The sequence below is a fragment of the Medicago sativa genome, chromosome 4, assembly GCF_051527215.1.
Source record: "Medicago sativa cultivar Bolivia chromosome 4, Bolivia_mono, whole genome shotgun sequence".
NCBI classification, from domain to species: domain Eukaryota; kingdom Viridiplantae; phylum Streptophyta; class Magnoliopsida; order Fabales; family Fabaceae; genus Medicago; species Medicago sativa.
In genome coordinates, this window is record NC_140752.1 from 7102235 (window position 1) to 7129897 (window position 27663).

General features: G+C 32.5%; 2 protein-coding genes across 2 annotated transcripts; one reads left to right on the plus strand and one right to left on the minus strand.

Annotated features, from left to right (window-relative positions):
- Nucleotides 1–1555: 1555 nt before the first annotated feature.
- LOC146925892 (uncharacterized) lies at nucleotides 1556–2684 on the minus strand. Its single transcript, XM_085708054.1, has one exon. It carries the CDS (start codon nucleotides 2682–2684, stop codon nucleotides 1674–1676), a length of 1011 nt encoding a protein of 336 aa, XP_085564180.1. The 3' UTR covers nucleotides 1556–1673.
- An 18640-nt stretch (nucleotides 2685–21324) lies between these two features.
- Nucleotides 21325–25134, plus strand: LOC146925893 (uncharacterized). Its single transcript, XM_085758306.1, has 5 exons — nucleotides 21325–21772; nucleotides 23893–23946; nucleotides 24050–24112; nucleotides 24249–24317; nucleotides 24476–25134. Exons 1-5 carry the CDS (start codon nucleotides 21455–21457, stop codon nucleotides 24734–24736), a joined length of 765 nt encoding a protein of 254 aa, XP_085614432.1. The 5' UTR covers nucleotides 21325–21454; the 3' UTR covers nucleotides 24737–25134.
- The last annotated feature ends 2529 nt before the right edge of the window (nucleotides 25135–27663 follow it).

The following is a 27663-nucleotide window of genomic DNA, read 5'->3' on the forward strand; positions in this document are numbered from 1 at the left end:
CAATTAGCATAATTTTTCATTACATAACAAATACAATTATCAATACCATTACTAATTCTCATCACAAATCATAATCAACTTAACACTCAACTTGACGACACAACTCATCCTTGACCATGCAACTCTATCAACTCGACAACATCTTGACAACTTAAACATCATGAGCCTCTTGATATGCAAATGCATTTGGTACCAATACAGAGCATCAAGCTCCCAACCAACTTATATGAGCGTAATTAGGCTCTTCAGGGCATCAAGCCCCCAACATAGTGAGCAAAAGCTCCAGGGCATCAAGCCCTCACCAATCATGTGAATGACTAAGCATTCCAGGGCATCAAGCCCTCAACCAACTTATATGAGTATGCTATGGACTCAACTTCCAACAACTTAGACAACGACGTGTACAACTTATACGACTCATAATCATGGACAACTTCTTAAATTCCAACAACATAGACCGACTCATGCAACCTCAAGACACTAACAGTCGACAACAGAAAACAGCAGCAACATACAACAATTAACAACGCTTGAATGTGTTAACATTCACATAAGGAATTAATTACATCAATATAAATATCATAAAACATCATTATAGCATTCATGCAGCAACACTTCTAATTTTCAGTCACCATAACAGACTTCTGGAGCTTATGAAAGCATCCTAAACAGCTCTCTAACTTACTTCTAAGGTCATCTCAAGACTACACGTGCGAAAGGATCGCATCGGGACAATTTTGGGCAACTAACAGCTTAACTCGCAGTGGCGAGTAACTTCACTCGCACTGGCGAGCAAAGTGTGCATTCTGGGTTCCTACGTATTTACTCGCAGTGGCGAGTTATTCTGCTCGCAGTTGCGAGCTCACAGGTCAATCGCAGTTGCGAGTTGCATTGCTCGCAGTTGCGAGTTCTGGGTTCTAGCTCGCAGATGCGAGTGTTCTTGCTCGCAGGTGCGAGCGATGAATGTCAGTACGGCCAGAAACCTAAAAATTACAACTTTTCACCTATCTTCATGATTCTTTCAACCAAATAGCATCTAATTATCATCTTAGGCAATATCTAAGGTCTGTACACTAATTTTGCATCAATCTAACATATTTTCATGGTTCAATCATCAAAATCGGTCTTAAACCTAATTCCCAATTCTCATCAAAACTCAACCTAATCATGCTAAATTCATTCTACAGAATTATACCCTTAATAATATTGAAAGTTAGTCTCACCCTTACCTGGTTATGATGAAATCGCAGCTCTCCCTCTGGTTCTCCTCTTTTCTGACTTTTCTCCCTTTTTCTCCAAAAACGTACGTATTATGTTTTCTAACTTTTGTTGTCTATTTATCTCTCCTAATTACTCTTATCACTACTAATTGCTCATCTCACAACATAGCCCAATTTTTAATATTTTTATTTTATTTATCAAATCTTATTTTATTTAATAATAAAATAAGTCATAACAACATAACAACTTCACCACAACAAAATATCCCTCATAATTCAGTTATAAATCATATAACCCATTCAACTTCATAAATCATAAAATTCACACATATCAGTCATGAAAATCACGTAAATCATATATATAAATATATTTTTAAATAATCGAATAATTAAGACGGGCGTTACAACTCTCCCCAACTTATAGAATTTTCGTCCTCGAAAATTTACCTCAGATCAACGATCCTCACCCTCCGTCTGAGTACCAGATAAAGCAAACACCTTCCCACTAGCTTGAGCCTTCTTAGGTTTCTTGCACTGTGAACCCATGTGACCTTCTTCATTGCAATTAAAACACACCACATCATCATGCTTACACTCTATAATAGTATGTCCCTTTCTACCACAACGAAAGCATCGTTTCACCTCTCCAGTACAAGCATTACGCTTATGGCCCTTCTCACCACATGTGTAGCAAACAACCTCAGCATTAGTATCTTTCCTTCCCGGTTTCCTTTCATCATTCACCCTTTGACTATCCTTATCAGCAGGGGCATTGTAAGGCTTATAACGATTTTGTTGGTTCTTACTCTTCCGCTCATTCCTGATCTTGTAATGGGTTATAGTATCTTCTTCATAAATTCTGCAATTGCTCACCAGCTCGGAAAAATTACGGATCTGCTGATATCCAATGGCCCGCTTGATCTCAGGACGTAAGCCATTCTCAAACTTAATACACTTAGAAAATTCAGCAGTCTCAGCAGTGTAGTGTGGATAAAACTTAGCTAATTCCACGAACTTAGCAGCATACTCAGTCACCAACATTTCACCTTGCTTCAACTCAAGAAACTCAATCTCTTTCTTCCCGCGAACATCCTCCGGAAAGTACCTGTTTAGGAACTCCCTCCTAAACACAGCCCAAGTAACGACCGTATCATCTTGCTCTAAGTTAGGTAGAAGACTAACCCACCAGTCATCAGCTTCCTCAGATAGCATGTGCGTACCAAAACGCACCTTCTGATCATCAGTACATTGCATAACTCTGAAAATTCTTTCAACCTCCTTAAGCCACGTCTGTGCTCCATCAGGGTCGTACCTTCCTTTGAAAGTAGGAGGATGATTCCTCACAAAAGTCTCCAACATTCTCACATCAGCATTAACACCAGCACCAGCATTTGGTTGTTGTCCTATAGCTTGGGCCACGGCTTCCAAGGCAGCAGCCATCGCAGCATCATTTCTTCCAGCCATTCTAGTTCTCTTATAACAGATAAGATTTGTAGCTTCCAGTTTTCTTCATTGCGCAACACACAACAATTAGAATAACACAATAAGGATGTCCTAACTGTTAAAACGACACAACTTGACTCACTACTTGGCCGGACGGACCGACCTGCTCTGATACCAATTGTAACACCCCGTTTTCCCAACATGAAAATTTCATTTAAAATCAGAGTATTTTGATCACAACGGAATGTCACATACTTCAATTAAATCATAAAATGGATAATAATAATTATCCTTCAAATTCAACATCATGAAAAATCTTAAACTATTGCAGCGGAAAATAGTTCAACATTTAAAAGTCTTGGCACGCAGGCCTTAGTGAAAAATCTCATAAATTAGTTCATAAAAGAGACACGTAAGGAATAGAAGTAAAAGCAAGCCCCCGTCCCGTTACGTATCAGAGCACCTAGACACCAACTGAGAGTCCACTCATGAACGCCTCTAATCTTTATTACCTGCACATTACCCACGGTCGAGGCAACATATACGCAGAAGGGGTGAGATTTCATAATCAATACATTAAGCATATAATCCAATAAAATGCATTTAACAACTTAAACATTAATAACATATCAACAATTAACAATTAGCATAATTTTTCATTACATAACAAATACAATTATCAATACCATTACTAATTCTCATCACAAATCATAATCAACTTAACACTCAACTTGACGACACAACTCATCCTTGACCATGCAACTCTATCAACTCGACAACATCTTGACAACTTAAACATCATGAGCCTCTTGATATGCAAATGCATTTGGTACCAATACAGAGCATCAAGCTCCCAACCAACTTATATGAGCGTAATTAGGCTCTTCAGGGCATCAAGCCCCCAACATAGTGAGCAAAAGCTCCAGGGCATCAAGCCCTCACCAATCATGTGAATGACTAAGCATTCCAGGGCATCAAGCCCTCAACCAACTTATATGAGTATGCTATGGACTCAACTTCCAACAACTTAGACAACGACGTGTACAACTTATACGACTCATAATCATGGACAACTTCTTAAATTCCAACAACATAGACCGACTCATGCAACCTCAAGACACTAACAGTCGACAACAGAAAACAGCAGCAACATACAACAATTAACAACGCTTGAATGTGTTAACATTCACATAAGGAATTAATTACATCAATATAAATATCATAAAACATCATTATAGCATTCATGCAGCAACACTTCTAATTTTCAGTCACCATAACAGACTTCTGGAGCTTATGAAAGCATCCTAAACAGCTCTCTAACTTACTTCTAAGGTCATCTCAAGACTACACGTGCGAAAGGATCGCATCGGGACAATTTTGGGCAACTAACAGCTTAACTCGCAGTGGCGAGTAACTTCACTCGCACTGGCGAGCAAAGTGTGCATTCTGGGTTCCTACGTATTTACTCGCAGTGGCGAGTTATTCTGCTCGCAGTTGCGAGCTCACAGGTCACTCGCAGTTGCGAGTTGCATTGCTCGCAGTTGCGAGTTCTGGGTTCTAGCTCGCAGATGCGAGTGTTCTTGCTCGCAGGTGCGAGCGATGAATGTCAGTACGGCCAGAAACCTAAAAATTACAACTTTTCACCTATCTTCATGATTCTTTCAACCAAATAGCATCTAATTATCATCTTAGGCAATATCTAAGGTCTGTACACTAATTTTGCATCAATCTAACATATTTTCATGGTTCAATCATCAAAATCGGTCTTAAACCTAATTCCCAATTCTCATCAAAACTCAACCTAATCATGCTAAATTCATTCTACAGAATTATACCCTTAATAATATTGAAAGTTAGTCTCACCCTTACCTGGTTATGATGAAATCGCAGCTCTCCCTCTGGTTCTCCTCTTTTCTGACTTTTCTCCCTTTTTCTCCAAAAACGTACGTATTATGTTTTCTAACTTTTGTTGTCTATTTATCTCTCCTAATTACTCTTATCACTACTAATTGCTCATCTCACAACACAGCCCAATTTTTAATATTTTTATTTTATTTATCAAATCTTATTTTATTTAATAATAAAATAAGTCATAACAACATAACAACTTCACCACAACAAAATATCCCTCATAATTCAGTTATAAATCATATAACCCATTCAACTTCATAAATCATAAAATTCACACATATCAGTCATGAAAATCACGTAAATCATATATATAAATATATTTTTAAATAATCGAATAATTAAGACGGGCGTTACAGGTTAGGGTTTCATAAGTGCTTATCAGACTGCTTAAGCTTTTAATTAAGATAGATATGTCAACACATCGTTACATGTATGTGCATCTCTATTATATATATTTGCACTATTTTATTTTGATAGTACACATGGCATCCTTATATTGAAAGGTGCATTTAATGTTTTGTGTAATTGGTACATATGATGTGATTTGTGCAAGACTTATGTAATTAACATGATTATGCAAGTTGACTAAAAGGCTTATAATGACAAAAAAATAAATGGAATATTTTATTCAAATTATTTTTGCTATTTGATGTGTTACTAATTTTATTACTAAATTAATGGCATAATTGATGTGACTTATTTGCTTCTTTTTTCCTATAAATATTATTTGTCCGTCTCAAACATTTTCACATCATTTAGAATTCATACTAAAATTTTAAAATTATTCTCAAAATCTCTCTTTTATTTTATTGAAACACTTTTCTTCTTAACATATTTTTTTCATCACTCTAATTTCAAAAATTGATTCAATTTATGATATTACTCCACTACATGTTGTATATATCCATGTATTTTGTTCAAATTCACATATTCATCCTATGATACCCTCGAGTTCTAACGGCTTATGACAAGATATGTACCAATTACATGTTGGTACATAATTCTTAATTATCATCCAATCAAATTGTAATCAACACATCATCATATTAAGTTAGCCAGTCTTGAGTTTTTTTCCTATATATAGTCAATTTGTCTTTCATCATTTGTATATGCATCTTCCTTTCGTACAAATTGTTTATAATATCATTTATTTGAAATGCAAATATTTCTACCTCCTGACCAATTCAATTTTATTGATTTCATTATTATCAAATTGATTTAGGCACCTTTTTTTTTCCTTCCGAATTTTGATTCCCTTTTATAGGTTTAGCTGTCGGCTCTGTTAATTTTAGGGTTTTCATCCCCATATATATTTACACCTTTTGAAAAAGTTTGCTTCACGTTTTAATGAATTTCATTATTTTTCTATTAATTTGAAGCGACGTAATTGAAAGACGTTTTGAATCAGATTTCTTCATTCCAAAACTATTTTTTTTTGCCACTATTAATAATGAGAGATATGTGAAAGGCATGTCAATGTTTTGTTCTTTCAACGTTGAAGTTGTGCATATAAAAGAGAATTCTTCCTTAAAAAAAACAGAGAATTCTCAAGTATTTTTGGGTAACATATTAGTTGATAGTTCTCAAGATATTATATTTTTATCTTACATTTTTGTGGTGCAAACTATTCATGTATGTTGTAGAACAAGACCGACCCCTGCGAAAATGTAGAAAATTTATTTTAGTTATTTTTTTTCAATGAATTTTATCTAAACCTCACTATTTTCTTTATTATTTTCATTTGCTCCTATTCAAAAGAACTGATTTAATTTATTAAGTTTTTTTCGTTTCTATTGTCAATCACTCATTTTCACTAAACATGGCGTTGATATATATTATTTCTCATAAATTATTTTAACATCAAATCTCATCCATTCATTTCATTTGATAAATTAGTTCACATGCATCAAATACTCTTTATCACCTAATCAAGCATTCCATTTTTATCTCCCCATATTTATTTATTTCTGTCATCAACACATACTCAAACTTCTTTGTTAATTTTTTTACAAATTGCATGATAAAACACATACTTATGGTTGTTTGAGTCACTCATCAACATCGATAATATTTATTTGCCTTTATTTCATACCCATATTTTTTTTATTTTTTTTTAAATTATATTAAAAAAAAAAGACAACAATCTCGGCTAAACTATCAATATCTCTATCCGTATCCTTATCTACATCTACAATCTACATCTACATCTACAATATAAACAAGTGAAACCATTTTCATTCAAAAGTACATGTGGCATGTTATAGTCTCATTCTAATTAATGTCAGGCTAATTAATGCTAGAAAAATTCAAATTTCCATTACATGGTATATGCTTAGCACCTGGTATTTCAGTCTCAACACATACTTCCATATACTGCCTCTATTTTAAGAAATCATTCGATTTATTATTATGATCAAAATGATATCTTGAAATTTAATTGCCTGATATCAAATCAAACAAGAAACTGCCCATAAAAAAATCAAACAAGAAACTATCAACTGCCAATTAATGAAATTAAATTCAAATTATTCAACACTTATAACAGTCCTAAAAAAGAATGTTGACAATTGGTCTAATTCAAGACTATCGTTGAATTGTTTCTCACCTATTAAAATCAAATTAAAACCAAAATAAAATAGTGAAAGGTAATGATTCTTTTTGTCACAAAAAGGAAATAAAATAGCTCAGATCTTTATCTCCCATCCTATTCTCATCACTATTACTATTTTTCAAAAATAGTTTTGAGAACAGTAAGAAGATCAAGAACACCTTTAGTTCCTACAATTTCATCAAATTTTATTGTTGATTGCATCAGACCGTTCCCCTTCATCATGGTTTGTGACCATGGTTTAGGGTTTTATTGCTAATAGTTGGATTTTTAGCTGTACATGAGAAAATAAGAGGGAGAATGTTAGTTATCAAATAATTTGTTGAGAAATTGATTTTGAAGCTGAAGAAAGGCATAAACGAAAGGGATCTTGAATCTTCTCTCATGATTTATATTTTGTTCCAATTCTCTCATGATTTATATTTTGTTCCAAATAATTGTCTACTATATATCATTTTTGAAAATGCTTCATTTGAGACATTATTTTCATCATATAACGATATGATCTTATTCATTAAATTTCTTTTGCTATTAATGTAACATATTTATTTTCCCATATATTTGTTTGCGGATGACCATATTGCTACTCAATGTTCCTCAAATTTACAAAGAACTTATCGGATTTATAACTAAAGTATATCTCAGTTTAATCGACTTTAATTCCTTCCAGTTTGGTTGTGTTTCTTCTAATTGGGAGGAAACTCAACATTATTGAAATTTCTTTTATCGGTTTTGTTTACAATGTGTTCATTATTTTGCAGAGACCTTTATAATATTGAGAACAAAGTATCTATATATTCAGTTCAAGGTCGCGCATCCTATATTAACTCTCAGGGCCAAACTTTAGTTTTTTTGGTAATTTGTCATTTACTCATTTTATACCACGAATCATATGTAATAAGTGTGTATTTTAGTCTTTTTAAGGCTTTTGTTTATTTTTCTTCTTTGTGTTGTTTGGATTAGTGTTACATTATAAGAATTTTGAATTAGGGTTTCATTTTTCTTTGTTGCAGCTTCTCTTCTGGATTCTTAAGTTTCTTTTTTGACATATTCTAGATTCTTACGTTGCAAAAATTTTTCTGAATTTTATTACTATGATTATTTCTGAATTTTGCTAAAAAAAAAAATCTAAATTTTTATTGCAACTTTATTTCTAAATTATGTGTTCTCACGGAATTTCATATATTTTATTTTCAGTATTAAATAAATACAAACATTTGAAGAAAAAAAATTCCTCTTTTATTTTTTTTTGAGGGAATTCCTCTTTTATTTAAATGCAGTTTTGGTCGAACCAAACCGACACCATCGATTCAGTTTGGTTCGTTTTCACTTTTAAAAAATGATAAAACCCAAACCTCATTTGACTTTGAAGAGCATGTAAATGGTAATTTAAAAAAAATCATTATAAGAATCAATAGTTTGAATAAAACATGTTTACTCAATAATATAAGTATTGTACTACCTCTCATACAAACAAAGTTGTAAAGAGTGTATATACACATTAATCAAAATATATCTATTTTAAAAGGGGCACTAGCCAACAAATGTGTGTTTTTTTTTTATGTTAATTTTAAACCGAACCTCCACTAGATAGAACTAGAAAATTAGGTGTAGAACATATACAGTGGCTAGACCTATGGGTTTTTAGATGCAATATTGCACATGTTAAAGCAACTGAAAGTAATAACTTCTTATTGAAAACAACTATTATTTATTAAAAAACTACACATTTAATATAAAATGCACAACAATTATTTATTACTAAGACCCATTTAATATTTTTTGAAGTGTTGAGTTTGAGAGATTTTTTATTTTTTTAGTTAAATGGGGTTCAATTATGAACTAGCTGCATCACTTTATAAATGCATAAATAAAAGGAAACAAGAACAAAAGGAGTTGGGGGATGGACCAAAACCTTCTCAAGAAAGCTAAGCAAAAAGCTGAGGGGCAAACACCAAACCAAGAAAAAAGTAAATAACAAGAAAATAAAAAGTAAAGAAAACCAAAAGAAAAATAAAATGAACGAACTAAGAGAAAGTCCTTGAGTTATTCTGGTAACATATATACTCCTAGAGTTTGAAAGATTAAATCTTATTAAGTATTAATTATAAGAGCAAGTAACATGTACATAGAGACTCATTTAAGCAACCAAAAGGAGAGGTCCATTGTGGATACTCTAACAATCGATTAACTTATTGATGAAAATTTTTGGTCGAAAATAATACAAAATAAATGCTTGCTGAAATTATCAATTTTTAAATATCATTATTATATTATTATTAATAATAATAAATATTGATTTTTAATGTCTATTAGATATACTAATTAAATGTATCAATTAAGTTTGGTAACTAATTTTATATTTGATATTTTTTCGAGTTATCATGAAATTGGTATAAAGCTTACATCACCTTAGCAGTGACTAATCTTAGTTGGAAAACCTGTGGGATACATAAGACGAGTTCTCTCATCTCAGCCGAATATTTTCCATACACATGAGGCAGAAATTGAACTGCTATCCACATACTTTTGAGGCTCTAAACTATTATCAATTTGACCATTTTTTCCTAGGGTCATAGCTAATTACATGTTAATTCCAGGTGTTCGTACAACCGGTTCATCCTTCAATATTCCATTGAAAATCAATGAAGCATTGATACATGGATTTGAAAAGAAAATACGAGACCTTAAAATTGATATGAAGGCAGCAGAGAGAATCAAACACGAGACCTTAAAAGTAGTCCCAGGCTAAAACAAGTGGGTTAGATCAAACTTATTCATTGTGTTCCCTTATTGACTTTGTTTATCCAAATAATTTGGAAAATATATAGATCTCCAAAAAAATCAAGAGCGAGGGATACTTGCTCAAACTTTGGACCCATTTGAGCACTTTAACAATATTATTCTATCGTTGTTTCCAGAAAACGAGAAGGAAAATATTAGCTTTGATTTGGTTTGTCAATCTGACCAAAATAAAAAGCTACAAAGCAAATGGTATTCAATTGAGTTCTAGAATGATATTAACAGTTGCATATTTCAAACCACAAATTAAGATTTAAAGTTGGATGTCCAATAATATTGATGAGGAACATATACCAAGGTATTGTGTTTCAAAATGAGAAACCCCGCATCTTCATACAAAACCTTAAGACAATATGTATATTACTCATCCCATTTATATTTTCATAAATATCAAATCTTGCTGGCAATATAGAATTTTTACTCACACATGACAAATTAGCATTTCTCCCTTAAACGTGAGACTCTCTATGTCTATGATATGATGAAATAGTCAAATAAGGTCAGAGGCACAACATGGTAAAAAAGGTGGCTTGGTGGTGGTTTCATAGAGATGTGTTTTTTTTTCTCATTTATTTTATGAGAAGAGAGAAATTAAATTAGAAAAATTATTCGAACTGGAAAGAAATGACAAGGAAAACGAGTGAGTTGTGGGTAGTTTTATGAGTTTGTTGAAGGAGTTCGATATTACTGAGTAATTATTCTACCAAAAATATTAGACTCATTAAAAATGTCACATCAATTTAAAATGTACAATAAACATGTATTTTTCAACTCAGCATAACACATAAACGTTTTTCCTTTGTCATATCCCACTAAAGACTAAAAGTGAAGGAACTTAAAATAATAGAGGTTAAATAAAAAAAAGTTATCGCATTGACAAATAAAAATTGCATGAAAGCGTATGACTTCCAAAATATAATATTTAACATAAAAAAATTAAACAAATGACATTCAAAAGCTAACAAAACAAATCATCATAATTTCGGGACTGCAAGTGTAACCTACATTGGGTTGTATCTTTGCATTAGGCTAAAAGAAACTAGACAAATGATATCAACACCACAATTTCTCCCAAATTATTTAGGCACACGTTTGTGAGTCATCTCACTTATATCTTATTCAATATCTACTATTTCTTTCATTGTAGAACTTTAACTCTTATTTTACACGATAACATATCTCCCTCAAGTGTGACATTCTCTGTGTCCGTAATTACGTGACATAGCCAAATAAGGTCAAACCGATGTACAACATGATCAAAAAGGTAGATTAATGGTAATTTACTGAAAGTGTGTTTTTGTTCCTTTATTTCATGAGAAGAGATCAAAGAAGTTAGAAGATGAAAAATAAATTTGAGATTGAGAGAACTGATACCGATTAAAAAAAATAAGAATTGTGTATATTGTCCATGAGCTTATAAAGAACGAAGTAAGTTGCAAGTGATTTTATGAAATTGTTGAAGGAGTTGAAGATTTTTGTGTAATTAATTTACCAAAAAGTTAGATTGCGTTAAAAAAAACTAATTTACCAAAAAGTTAGATTCGGGTAAAAAAACACAACAACATATAAAGAATTTACTAATCACATATTTTGTTAACTCAGCATAACACTTAAGTGTTTATCTATGGTTAAATTCCACCAAAGATCAAAGGATAAGGAATTTAATATCTTAGAGATTGATTAAAAAATATTGCATGAAAGTGAACAACACCCAAAAACATAAATTTGATATAAAAATTAAATAAGTGGCATCCCAAAACTATCGAAACCATTTATCGTAATGTTGAGAGTTCTAAGGGTGTCTACAGTAGGTTGGACTATCACATTAGGCTAAGTGAAACCACACAATTGTGATTGACATCACATCATTATCCAAAACCTTAAGGCATTAGGTGTATTGGTCATCTTACTTATATGTTTCTCAACGTCTACTTTGGCATCCAATAATGTGGAACTTTAAGTCACAATTTACACATGAACATATATCTCTAAAGTGTGAGACTCAATGCGTCTGTAATTTGTTGATAGTCAAATAAGGTTAGGCGAAGGCACAACATGGTTTAAAAAAATGGATTAATGGTGTTTTTGCGGAGGGAAATTTGTGTTCCCATCTTTCATGAAACTAGAGAAATAAATTTAGCAACAATAAAATTAAATTAGAATATGAAAAGAAATTTGAACATGAAAGAAATGATAAGGGAAAAAAATAGTGTGTGTTTTGTCCATGGAAGTATCGGAAATATAGCGAGTTACTGACAATTTTATGGGTCAGTTAAAAAGTGTTGGAAATTTAAGATTAAATATTTCACCAAAAAATAGACTCGGTTAAAAAAAACGCCACATCTTTATAAAATGTTTAATAATCATGTACTTTTTCAATTCAACATAACACATTTGTATTTTTCCATTCGCATGTTCGTTCACCCAAAGACCAAATATGGAGGTATTTGATATAATATTGATTGGATAAAAAAATTGTATGAAAGCAAATGACATCCAAAAACTTATACTTGATATAAAAAGTTAAACAAATGAAATTCAAAAACTAAAAAAAAAAAAAAAAAAAAAAAAATTTAATGTTTAGAGTTCTGAGGGAGTCTACAATGGGTTGGACCATCACATTTGACTATGAGAAACTCCACAAGTGATTTTGACAGCACATCTTCGCGTAAAATCTTACGACATTAGGTATATTGTTCTTCTCACTTATACGTTACTCAATGTATATTATTGCACACAAGTTTAACTCACTATAATGTTTAGAGTTCTGAGGGAGTCTACAATGGGTTGGACCATCACATTTGACTATGAGAAACTCCACAAGTGAGATTGACATCACATCTTTGCGTAAAATCTTAAGACATTAGGTATATTGTTTTTCTTGCTTATATGTTACTCAATGTATATTATTGCACACAAGTTTAGCTCACATATGAAACATAAACATCTCTCCCTTAAGTGTGAGACTATTATGTATGTGATCTGGTGAGATATCACATAAGGTCAGAGACACGACATGGTAAAAAAAAGTGGGTTGGCGGCAATTTCATAGAGGGGTGTTTGTTTCTTTCTTTCATGAGAAGAGATAAAGTAAATTATAAAAGATAAGAAGATTAAAAATGAATTTGAACTTGATAGAAATGAAAAGAGAAAAAAAAAAAATAAGGAGTGTGCGTTTTATCCGTGAGAGGATAGGAAACATAATGAATTGCTGGTGATTTTATGGATTTGTTGAAGAAGTTGAATATTACTGGGCAATTATGCTACCAAAATATTAGATTTATTGAAAATATGTACATCTATTTAAAATGTCTAACGAATATGTATTTTTTCAACTCATCATACATATACATTTTTCCATTGCAAGATCCCATGAAATACCATAAGTGAAGGAATTTGAAATGACAAAGGTTATTTTTTTTTGTGCATGAAAGCTAATCACATTCAAAAACTAAAATTTAAGATGAAAAATTAAACAAATGACACTCAAAAAATAACGAAACAAATCATCACATTAGGCTAGGATCCTACAATGGATTGTATTATCACATTAAGCTAAGATCAATCACAGAAGTGAGATTCACATCCTATCTTCTTTCAAAGTCTTAAGGCATTATGTATATGAGTCATTTCACTTATATGTTTCTCACATCTACTCTTGCATACAATACGGAATTTTAACTCACACTTGAGACATTAACATCTCTCCATTAAGAGTTAGGATCTTTGTGTCTGTAGTCCACCACCAAGAACAACTCTCGATCCCCCACAACGTCGAACCCGGATGTGATACCACCGTTGGGCTTTCTGTGGGAGCCTACGTTGATGTAGATCGACAATTTGGATAAAGAGAAACCACACAAGTGATAATGATACAACCAAAACTCCATCTAAAATTTTAGGGGGGTGTATTGGATTAGGATTTTAAAAGACTATTTTAATAAAAAAAAGTCTTTAAGATTTTAAAAAACTATGTGAGATTGTATTGATTCTGTGAGATTTTAAAAGACTTTTTATGTAAAAGAATTTATACACTCAAGATTTTAATGGATTTATCACACTGACTTTTAAGGATTTCAAAGGATTTTATGGGATTTTAAAATTTTAAAGAATTCAATGAATTTTAGGGGAAAAAGAACAAACTTACAAGTGTGAATGATAAAAATAATGAACAAATAAATTCTAGCGTTTGAGTAAAGAAAAATAAAACCAATAAAAAATTCTTTTACTATTGATTTTAAAATTTTAAGGATTTTATGGATTTTATAAGATTTTAAGGGACTAAAAAACACTCTTAACACATTATTCTCCATACACATTTTTTATTTGTTAAAAATGTTATTCCCACAAAATTCAATTGTACATATTTAAAATTATGACAGCCCTTACAAATCTTTCACAAAAAAAAATATTGTGTCAGCCCTCATTTTGTATTTGAAATTAGAGAAGTCGTTTGAGTTTTTCTAAGAGAGGTGAGAGAGAGAGAAGAGAGGAGAGAGGGAGAGAGAGAGAGAGAGAGAGAGAGAATGGAGAGATAGAGAGACGAAGAGCGAAAGGAGAGAGGGGGGAGGGGAGAGAGAGAGAAGGGAGAAGAAAGAGATAGTAACTTTTAAATGAAAAACAATCCCAAGAAATCTCATCTTTTCATGAAAGACTTTTTCTTGTTAAAATTACACTACAAAATCCCACAAAATCCATCAAAATCCAATTTATTAAATAATCCTTCGAAATTTGAATGATTTTGAATACCATGAGACTTTTTTTAAGTGATGAAAAGTCTTGATTGAATACCTCAAGACTTTTTTAAAATGACAAAGAGTCTTGATTGAATACCACAAGACTTTTTTTAAGTTGCAAAAAGTCTTGATTGAATACCACAAGACTTTTTCATAATTAAAAAGTCTTTTAAAATCCCATAGAATCCTAATCCAATACATCCCCCTTAAGTAACACTTGATACATCACAATATTCCCTCCATAAAATATAACGACATTCTAGCCCGTGCTTGGCACGGGTGTCCATGCTAGTAATAATTTAGACGGAGAGTACTTTCCTACGGAGCAGCTTTATGTTTGCATCCTAAACTACTCGAATCGACCATAATGATCGTATATTGATATGCATGAGATTTGAAAATATTATATTAATTTTGTTTTACAAAAAAAATATCATACATATCTAATTTTAAACCCAAATTATTATTTTTTGCAAATTTAATATATTTTACATTTTTTTAAATTCAAATATTGCTTTTGGCTTTTATTTTTGTAAACTCGTTATCCTATTTAAAGACTCATCAAGCTGGATAGTCCAATCTCACCATCGAGTTACAATATCCTATTTATATTCAATTTTTTTTTACAAACATTGTTTTTTAATTTTAAGTATAACTCAATTGCTTAATGTAATTTTTTTTTAAAGGTGCTAAATGTAAAATGTTATCAAGGAGATTGAAAAATAAAATAAAATTGGAGCCTCTTGTTATTTAACACCCAGATTATAACAAACAAATCAAAATTACCCTGAATCTTTTTTTAACAAATAAATCACAGTAGAATCTAAATCTTCCACGCTTCTCACATGTAATTATGTAAGTACACCTTTTTTTCCTTGTAACTGTAAGTACTAATAAAAATCAGTCCAACGTTTGTACCAAAAAAAAAAAAAAAAAATCAGTCCAACGCGTGATCATTCAATTAAATCAAACTCAAAATTCAGTCAAAAAAACATCAAATTTGCAATCCATAAGGCCCCGTTTGGTGCACATGATAGGAAGACAGGATATCATAAAACTATCATATCATGTTTCAATCTACTGTTTGGTGCGTCAATAGGGGAAATTTTACCCTACACCCCAACACATATACTTTCACCCCTACAAATATTTTTAAAATCCAATTTTACCCTTTTTGCTATTTAACCTTTTATACATTAATTTTTCACCCTCACTTTGAACAATTCTCAATTCAACATGAATTCGCCCCTCTTCCAGGTGTATTTCCAATATCACGTTTTCTACAAAATTTCGGAATACTCATGTTTATGTATACGGAAAGCTTTACAAATCCATTGTTGTTTTTACAATATCAAAATGAATAACAAGTGATTTTCAATCAAAAAACTATAATTTGCCCTACGTCCACATGCACTTCATTTGTAATCAATTAGCATTCATTGAAACGTTTGCCATTGAATTGAAAATTGAAACTCAAAACTTTTTCCATGGAGAATCGAAACATTTCCGTCATGTTTGGCATAGAAGGGTTCGGTAATGCACTTGTTAGGGGTGAACGTTTTATCTCAAAAAGGTGGGGGTGAACTAGATCAACAAAAAAAAAAAGGTAGGGGTGAACAAATAAAAGGGTAAATTAGGTATTTTAAGTCAAATGTTGGGGTCAAAGTATAAATGTAGGGGTGTGGGGTAAAACTTCCGTCAATAGGAAAGGATAATTTAAACCTATTTCTAATCCTATCCTACTCACCCTTTGTTATTTTTATCCTTAGTTTTTGGTGGGTTAGAATTATCCTATCATGATTAGCATTAAAATCCTTATTTTACCCTTTCTCTCAATTCATTGTTCATGTTCTCTCTGATCTCCATCCATCGACCCATACCTCTTCCTCCATAACTCTTCAACACCATCTCTTCTATTTATCACAGATCTAACCCCAATTCCACCCTACAATCACTTTTTTTTTTCTTCTGCTTAATTTTTTGTTTGTTTCTTAATTGATTATCAATTTTGTATTCGTGTCAAATTTGAAAAGAAATGAAACAGGTTGGAATTACACAGGTTGGAGTCATACAAGAAGGAAGAAGATTGTAAACGATTTATTTTTTTTTTTAATTCAAGAAGCCGTATTTTTTTATTAATTCAAGAAGCCATGTTTTTTTTTTAATTGAATTCTGTAATTGAAGAAGAAGACGGCACCCCTAAGGCTTTGTTTGCGAGTTTGTAGGGGAAGGGAGGGGAAGACTTGGGAAAAAAGGAATGAGCAAGTGGATGAAATAGAGGAAAATGGGAGGGGAGGGTTTTGGGGGGTTAACTTTTCTTCATAATACTAAACCCTCCTCATTTGGGGGAACTAAAAAATTGTATTGGAGGAGGGTTTTGGGGGGTTTTGGAGGGTTTACATGAATTCTTCAAATTTAATCTATGTTGTTATATTATTTTTAAAATTAAGAATATAGTAGTCATATGCATTAATTTATCATTATCTAAAAACCTACACTTTTAATTTTTTTGAAAGATTTCTCCATTTTTCGTCATATTTTCCACTCCTAGAAGCCTTCCCTTCCCCTCCCCTCCAAACTCGCAAACAAAGCCTAAGAAAAAGGAAGATGATTGACATTTTTTTTTGTTTGAAGAGACAATTTTTTGGCAAGACAAGGTAAGCACCAAGCAGCAAAGCACAGCAATAATTGTGTTTGGTTTATACTTCAACGAAAATTAATTTGAAATAAATTAACTTTGTAATAGTAGAATTGAATTTGGTGAAAGTAAAATGTTAGTTCTTGTTAAAAAAAAACATTTAAGTGTGAGTTTAAAAACTAATTTGAACAAAAAAAAATTAATGTATAGAGATAAAATAAATTTTTTTTAACAAATCAAAATGAAATTTATTGATCAACACAACGGACAATCTTCTCAGCACAAGGTGTGTCGGGAAAAAACTTTAAAGTTCAACACAAAATCACAAGCAAAACACTATTAACCAACACTCAAACAATCAAAGGAACGCTGCCACCAACCATAAAAGCTTACATATATATTTATAATTTTTGTTTTTAACCACCAAAAAGACAAATGCTTAACATTATATAGGAGCTGGGACAAAGATTTTTTCCTTATTATTAAAGACCCTGGCATTTCTTTCCTGCCAGATAACCCAAACACAATTAAACAAAATCAAGTGCATAAAAGAAAGCCGAGCTTTCAAACCACCTCCCATATGAGCATAATGAACAAAATGATATGAAATAGAGCAAGGGTCAACTGAAAAGAAACCCAACCAATCGTGAACCAAATACCAAAGAGTGCTGGAAAAGTTACAGTTCAGAAACAAATGATTTCATAATTCCACCATTCCACATCCTGCTACACATAGGGGAGCGTTGGTAGCAATAACACCGCACCTTACCAAATTACCTTTAGTTGGAAATCGGTTTAGAAGAAGACGCCAAACAAAAACTGAGACCTTCAAAAAGACATCCTTATGCCAGACCAAGTCGGAAACTGCACCATCTTGTTGCGGTTATGAGCTAGTAAGGAAAAGATACACACCGCATACAGAATAATGGGGGCCTCCATCTAACTGTCAATGCCACAAATCTATTACGTCATCATGCACTTGCACGTTAAAAAGAAAAGTGGAACACTCCCTAACCAACTCCTCCTCCCAAGCCAACAAACGACGTTGTCACTTTCACGCCTCACCATCCTCCTCTCAACCCAAGGCACACATATCTGCCACTGAAACCCACATATCCTCTGTCAAATCAAACAACCGTCTAAATCTATCACACAACGAAATCTCCCCCAACCACCTATCAGTCCAGAAAAATGTATCCACCCCATTACCCACCTTTCGAAACACATTCTCTTCAAACCAACTCCCTTCCCAAAAGCCAACACCTTCACGGATCCTCACCACATCCTTCCACCAACTCGACCCTCTATGAACCCCGCTTTCACCCGCCCACCTTTCTCTCTGTACCGCGCAACTACTACACGATACTACAAGCCCCCCATCCACCAACATCCTCCAACACCATTTACCCAACAAAGCTACATTAAACTCCCCCAACCGCCTCACCCCCAATCCTCCCTCCTTCTTTCTCAAACAAACAGAATCCTAATCAACCCAAAAAAAAATCCTATGACCCTTACACCCACAAAAAAAGAGACATAAAATAGAATTAATAGAGGAAATGATACCTGAAGGGACTTAGAGGAATGAAATAGCATAGATATGAGGAGAGGACAAAACAAACTTTACGGAGAATTAACCGTCCACCCAAAGATAAGTTTCTACTCCTCCACCCGGACAGTCTAGACTTGATTCGATTAAGCACTGGTTCACAGAAAGCAACCCACTTAGAATTACCTCCCACTGGCATACACAGATAAACAAACGGAATCTTCCCAATTTTGAAATTTAACACTGAAACCGCTTCATTTAACTAAGAATCGTTGATATTAACACCAGCCAACAAGCTCTCGTGGAAGTTTACTTTTAACCCAAGTATAGCCTCAAACAAATACAAAATGACGCACAAAGCTCAAAACGTTGGCCCAACTTTTACTCCCAAATAACAACGTATCGTCAGCAAATTGCAGATGAGATATAGACAATGAATCATTATTACCAACTCGATACGGAAAAAACATATTAGAGTTCACCATCAAATTCATGATCATATGCAGACCTTCATCGGCTAATAAAAAGAGAAACGGGAAAAGATGATCACCTCTCCAACGGGAATTCTTCTGTGGGAAACTCAGTTGATTATAGAGATAAAGTAATTGAGTTTGAAAATATTGAAGGCATGTTTAAAATTAATTTCGATGGACACAAAATTTGTAATGACTGAGAGTGTGCTCCTCATCAAGAGAAATTTTAAACTTCGATGGACACAAAATTTCGATGGACACAAATTTGAAACTTATTCATATATGAGAAATTTTAGGTAAAATTTGATTCAATCTCTAATAGACGGTACTAAACAAAATTTTCATTCAATCAACATTTTTAAAAAATAATTTTAAAATCTAAATTTATACGCAAATAAAGTTAGGAGCTCCACTATTTTTTCTTTTTATTGCAATATGTTTATGTCGCATCATTTTTTTTCCTTAAATGAATTTTTAGCTTATATGTAACAAAAAATATCCTAAGTTATATTTTTTTCCTAAAATAAATGTTTACATATTTTTGAAAGAATTCATTACATGAAATGTAAGAATACATTCATACATTTAAAACAAATGAAAAAAATCTACATATCCTTTAGACAAAAAACGTAATAACTTATTCTTATGGTATTAGTATTATTTTTTGACAAAATATTCTTGCCATTAATATTTCTTGACTTGAGCAATTAATATTGATCATTTTTCTACAAATAAAATCAGAGTCAATACATCAAAAACAATTTTATATCTCCTGAATATTTTTATTCTTTTTTCGGTTACAGGAATTAATTTATTTGACTTCTCACAAAAACAACAAATAAAAACATACAAGAAGTGGAACTACAAGAATAATTTTATTTGACTTCTCACAAAAACAACAAATAAAAACATACAAGATGAGGAACTTCTTCTTGATCAATTTCAACACTTCTTTTTTAATTATCATAATTATAATTTTGTACTTACATATAGGACAATGACTAAATGAATTGAGAAACAAGATAACCATGAACACCAAATGATAAATAATCTCTTCAAACTTAACAAAAGATAGAATAAGATTTGAATCTCACCTACATTAGTGTTAATTTTGTTTAAAAAGGTCTTTACTATTCGTTATGATCCTGCTTAAATCATTATCTTTTATTTAATTCGATGAATTATTCTCAACAGTTGCGTGCAACTATAACATTTATTTGGTAGATAAAAAAATGGCAAAGTCGTAAATTTACACACATATAATAGATGTGTCAAAGTTCAAACCCTAATCATAACATTCAACTTAACAATTTCGACATTTTTACCGGTTGAACAACACTTATGACTTGCAAGTGTAATGATTTAGAGAAATGATATTTTGACAACCACTTTTTGACAACTTTTGGACAACTTTCTCTCTCATACTCACATGATGTTGTTATTCTCTCTCTTCCTTTTTCTCTCTCCATTGTTTTTGACCAATAAGAAGTGAGAAAAACAAAGTTGTCAACAAAGTTGTCATCAAATGGATGTCAAAATATCATTACTCAATGATTTAGTACACCAAAAATTGGAAAACAAGAAAAAGATTAAGAGAAATGATATTTGTACAACCATTTTGTGACAACTTTTAGACAACTTTCTTTCTCACACTTACATTATATTCTTACTCTCTCTCTTCCTTTTTCTCTCTCCATTATTTTTGAGCAATAAAAAAAGAGAAAAGGAAGGTTGTCAAATAGGTTGTATCAAATGGTTGTTGAAATATCATTGCTCAAAGATTAAATACCAAAGAGAAAAGAGAGTAGATGGAATGCCACGTTAAAACAAAAGGGGTAGGTAGGGCCCACAGTCCACACCAAAGCCAAAACTCCTTTGGCTTTAGTTTTGTTTGTCAACAACAAACAAAGACAATATATAAACCCTTTCACTCTTCTCAATTCCAACTTTTTCATTCATTCAATTCATCAAATTTATTAACACAAACTCTCTCTCAATCCCTTTTTCTTCGCAACCACATCTTCATCTCTCTCTCTCTCTCTCTCTCTCTCTCTCTCTCTCTCTCTCTCTCATCATGGACGACGATAACTGGGTCGAAACAGCCATGGCTGACGACACAATCGTCGCTAACTTTCTCCTTTCCTTCACCAAAAAACCTTCATCTCCTCTTTATCCACCGTTTACCGTTCACTGGAACGTTCAAAAACCCCGTTCAAAGCTACGACGGACTCACGCTGTAAAGTTCACAAGAGCAAGTCCTACAACTCCTCTTTCTTGGTCCGCCGCCAATTCCGCTAGTACCGCCACCGCTAACACCGCCGTAACCCTCGCCGACGGTAATGAAGCATCATCCAGTCGGTTCATCAAACCGGTTCATTCCTCAAGATCTAAGGTTCGATTTCGTTTCTAATCCTTTTTTTAATTCCGGTTCGGTTTTTTCTTCATCTTCTTCTCTTCCGGTTTTTTTTTTCTCTTCTCGCGTGTTTTGTTTGAACGAAACAAACCAGTTAAGAAAATTCTATTTTTTCTGGTTTCTTTCACCTCTGACTCTGACAGTTTTAATTTTTTTTCTGGACGAAAATACCATTTAAATTTTTTATTTTGACGATTTTATTAACAAGGGTAGTTTTGTCATTTAGAATATCAGATCGGTGGTTTTTGGCCATCTCCGATGAACGGAACCACCGTGGAAGCGTTCAGTTGGATTTACACAACTCATGACTTTTGTGAGTTTTGTCGCGTTTTTTCCGCGCCGCATTAAATCTAAAATTACGGAAAAAACCCTACTTCCGAGGGTATTTTTGTCCGTAAAGTTTTATTTAACTATAATAAAATTGGAAAACATTTAATATTTATCCTTGTTAAAAAAACATTAAATTTTTTCTTTTTTTTTGTGAATTATTATTGGTAATAGTGAATCAGAAAAATAAGATTTCATCATCAACAAAAAAAGGGGGAATTAGTCACTTTAGTCCCTGAATGGGGAACGATTCGTCAATTTAGTCCCTGAATGCAGATAAATTGCAAAATAGTCCCTGAATGTAGACTTTGTTAGTCAATTTAGTCCCTAAATGCAGACTCCGTTAGTCAATTTAGTCCCTGAATGTAGACTTCGTTAGTCACTTTAGTCCCTGAAATTGACCATGCAGGGACTGTTTTGCATATTATCTGCATTCAGGGACTAAATTGACGAATCGTTCCCCATTCAGGGACTAAAGTGACTAATTCCCCAAAAAAAAAGTAGGATTTAGTTTTATTTTTATCATGAAAAATATTATAATAAACAATTTTTTTTATTGAAAAAATAAATGATGAGTATAATAATAATGAATGGTGTAGTTGAATACTGTTATTGTCATAACTGCTTAAGCGTCGAAATATTGTTAAGGATAATTTCGTAATATTGACGTGTCCACACACAAGTAGTGGTTGTGTTGTACTTGTTTTTTTGGTTCTTGTGTAAAGTGTAATGAAATTGTGAATGTAATCCACTGTTATCTCGCTCACTGTACTTTTCCGTGCAGACGCGTTCACACTTCACATTCACATGTTAGACTCTAGTTTTGTTTCATTCATTCTCCGACCAATGTAATAGTCCTCCGATATTATTCATTAGATCGGAGGAGTATTACATAAGTTGGTTCTGTTGCACAGACACCGATGCGAGACCGACATTTATAATTACATTAATTATATCGTTTTTTCAAAATTTTATTTGTGTCGATGTGTCAGCGTCGGGTCTTGTGTGTGTCCGTGCTTCATAGGTCAAAACAAATCCACACAATCCCATATCAAAGATTGTTGGTTTATGATGAGAATAATATGTGATGCAATCATTCAACCAAACCTTATAGAAAGGAAAATAAAGTTGAAATTAAGAAAAAAAGTGTTCTATTAATAGAAACTATTTGTTAGCATCCTTAATTGGGGAAAATGTTGTATTAATGACAAAAGACTAATTATGCTAGTCCAACACTTATCAGTGTTTGTAAATCTTAACTCTTAAGATAAAACTCTATCTTTCAAATGCATCACTAACATTTTCTTTAATAGTAAAGTTTGTTTAAAGAAAAATGTGAAAAAGGTAGTCTTTTTTTCTTTCTTGATTTATCACAGTGAAAGATTAGTTTAATTATTATGAACTAGTGGGACATAAGAGTGTGTGCCAAAAGAATTAGTTGATGTTATTTATTTTAGAAATCATGGCATTATGAGTTTAGTGGGATTTACGTGATATACTGTATAGTACGGAGTGGGGTCAATGTAACATTATTATGATAGAATATGGTACATTGAGTACTGTGCTCTGAAGACAGATACTGGTAGGGTAGTACTAGTAATAGTATTCTCCTACATTATTTACATTATTACATTTATTTATAAGTGATGGTTGAGTGCCATTATTTTCAATACTCGTGCCTTCATAATGTTTTGAAATTATGTTAGATTCTTGGTATAATGTGATTTATGTATGTCTAAGCTCTGATATCTTAATATTTTTGTATCTTGCAGGTTGATGAGCAAACTGAAGCCACTGCCAACAAAAGGATAGTAAGAAAGAAAAGGGTAAGTACAAATTGAAATCTTTTTTACTTTTCCTATGTGTGTGCAATTCATTTTGATGTGTCCTGTTTTGAGTTACATGCTTAATATATGCTTTTGAATGCAGTCTTTGCCTGAACTACTTGAGGAAGAGAAGATGCTTCTGCAAGAAAGGGGAAATTTGAAAGATGTATGATATTGTATAACTTTCCTTGATTTTTTTATTTTTCTTAGCATTACACATGTATATATATAGACTATAGAGTATAGACCTTGTCGATTGGAGATATATTTCTTATTGTTTTTTGTTTTGAAAATTTGAACAGAAACTGGCATCCATGAATTTCACAGTTGAGAGAGAAAGAGCCAAAAATGAAAGCTTAAAGAAAATTAAGGTGAGACCTTGTTCTTTTATTTTTCCTAATTGTCACTTTCAAAATTGAGTAGTACTGCTCTCTGTTACATACCAATGTTTGAAACCTCTGCATAACGATTACTTGAATTGAATGGATGTATTAATTTATCTAATTATGTCTATGATCTCTTGTAACAGCTTGATTTGGTGTCAGAGAAGGCCACAAAAGAAGCCAGAACCTCTCTGGTGTCTGGAAAAGCTATTCTTGTTGACAAATCGAAACATCTGGACGCATCCTGCAGTTCATCTACATTAGTTCAGTCTCAAACTGTTCAAGAGAAGGAATCATTTGTCATTACAATGAATGCTTCATCATCATCGCAACAAAATGTTAATAACCGAGAATTCTTGCTGCCTGATCTTAATCTACCTCTAAAGGACGAGCTCGACTTCTCTTAGATAAGCTTATTAACAGAGTCTGTGTAGATCTCAATCGTTGCTTGCAATATGCCTTTTAAGATCTAATGCATTGGTACCAAGTACTAACCTTAGATTATGCTAATGTAATTGTTGGTGGTAAGCCATTTTGCTTCCCTAACATGGTCAAAATCACTCCAAGTTATTATTTTTAATTCATGGTGGTACTGAGGGAAGTGTTAGTGTAGTCACTAGCCAGTAGAGATCCATGCAACATCAGCCATAGTTTAATTTCTTTTTCCTTTCATGGTTTCTATTTTGTCCAAAGATTCTTTTTGGGAAACCCCTAAACATTTTTCCTCCTTTACCATAGAGAATATTTACATGTAAATGTAATTACGTGGTTTACAATTAAGATAATATGAGATTCTGGTTCTTTTTGCAGGTTTGTGTTGGTCTGATTTGATTTATGTGATTTGCTTGTTTTCTCAATTTTTACTGTGTGATTTGGTGGGGGAAATAACTGTTTCTAGAACATGAAGCTGGTAGGGCACGTTACAATAATAATAACAAAAGTAGCATGCTTGTAAATTGAACTGCTCTCTGTTCTAACTTTGTTGTGGGACCACGGCTTTCCTAAAATCAGTGTTATCATACTTTTTGGGGATACATCTAATTTTCACGTTTTATGTATACAAAAGAAAATATGTGATGGATCATATGAAAGGAAAAATGGGAAAGGAATAGAGAAGTGTGAAGTGAGCAAAGAATAAAGTGCATAGTATAATCACCACTTTCTGTGAATTGGTAATCGACTAAAGAGATTGCTGAATGTGTTGTTCATTGGCAACTATCATGATGAGCGTGTTGTTAAATGAAGATGAGAGTGAGTGGATCAATGAATCATGCATAAGGTCTTAGGTTCAAACCTTCGGTGACTCAATATTGGAATTTTGAAGCATGATTGTCGCAATGATGCATAACTTGAACACTTAACCCGATAATAATTCTAGAAAATTATTATTAATTAAATATAATTACGAGAATTGGTGTTGTATCAATGTTCGATGCCGAGCACATTAGATTATAAGATTTTTTTTTTCTTTTTCTTTTTGACATTAATGGAGACAAGTTATTTCAATGGTTTGTTCAATAGTTAACCAAGGTCATGTGACATTAATTGAGACAAGTTATTTGAATGACTTGTTTAGTAGTTAACCATGATCATGAGTTTGAATAATGCCTTGTATCAACGTTAAAAGTTCATTTGTGTCTTACGTCTTCACAATTTACACAACAAAAATGGTTTGTTTAGTAATAATATTTTAAACTTTATCATTTTGTTAATATTTTCAAACCGAGCCTTTATTCTTACATATTTGCTCAAATATTTGTCACTAAACAAGTTTTCAATTGGACCTGTTGTATAGTCTAGGAAGCATCACATCAAAATGCAATGCATGACAAAACGGTGTGGAATGAATCCGTTAGTGAACTTGTTTTTCTTCTTGTCATCAAGAACTAGTGTATTTTAAGCTTCATATCGTTTTGAATATGTACAAGATTTTATTCTTTTTGAATATATTTCTTTTAAGTTTTAGTGAGCAATGTTTTTGAAGGAAATACACACGTACGGTCCTTTCGTATTGATTAAAGTTGTTACTAGTCGGTTACAATTAGTTGCTAGTTAATTATATTAGTTATCATAGAAATATTTTTTTAAGGAAAGTTATCATAGAAATATAGAATGGCTATAAAGTGCATTCTACATTGATATTGTAATCAACCAATTCCATTTTTCTTATTTCGTTCATTTCTAAATATTCATGGTATCAATGCCATGACATCTACCACAAATATTTTGTTTCATTCCCATGAATATATGATCCTCTTCATTCATTTTTCCCCTCTTCTTCCTTTCCAATATATTTGTTGCATTCCCTCTTTTCTGTTTTCCCTATTATTGCCACCGTATTGATTCCTGCGTCGAAATTTCATTCAATTTTGTGCTCACCACCATCAGCAACATGTACAAGCTAGAGCCGTAACGAAATATCTAACAACTTGCAAAATTGTCTTTGTAAGTAGACATATTTTTTATTTTCGTCCCTGTATCTTTTTTTGTAAATACCAGGAAACAACTTATAAATTATACATAAAAAAATATAAAATTAAAACTAAAACAAATGTGGCCCTTCCAGAAGGATAAAACATTGGCATCAAATCCCCACTAAAAAGCACATACCGTCTTAAACATATCATATTACATGTGCATCTCTTCTGTTTTTTGGAGCCGGGTAGAAAGAATTATGGAACCCGGTAGACGAGCTAGCATCGAGCCTATATGCCCCGTTGCCCCGTAGTTGGTTAAAGGCCGGGTAGAAAGAGAATGCATGTGTTTGCTCAACTCGTCGTTCATAAAATGAACTCAGATTAATTATGTTTCACACTTAGTTTAGATACATCTAAATTATATTGTAAGATGTTTATGTATGTATCCAAAATTCCAAACGCAATATAAACACCTTCAATGAGCATAGGTGCATTAGATTCACAATAACAAGATTAGAAAACAAAAGAAAATAAAATCCCAGAGAAATCACCATAACCACGGTACAAATTGAGGAATGATTCTTCAAATTAAGAACCCGACTTTAAGCAAATGAGAACCAAATTGAGGAATCATTAACAAACCCAATCAACACACTGTGACCGTCTCACAAACAGATTATTGTGAAAATCGAAGATGAAATTGAATACAAAATCGAACTTCGAACACATTGGAGAGGGAGGGCTGATTTTTCACTGGAATAGAAATGTGTTTTCAACGGTGTTACTCATCCTCCAAAATATGATAAATAATAAAGTAGAACAAAAAAAATTGCCTTGAAAGAGATACCAGTATCTTTTATCAAATGGTTGCATAAAAATGTGACCGAGAGAAAAACAGAAATGTTATAACATGGCAA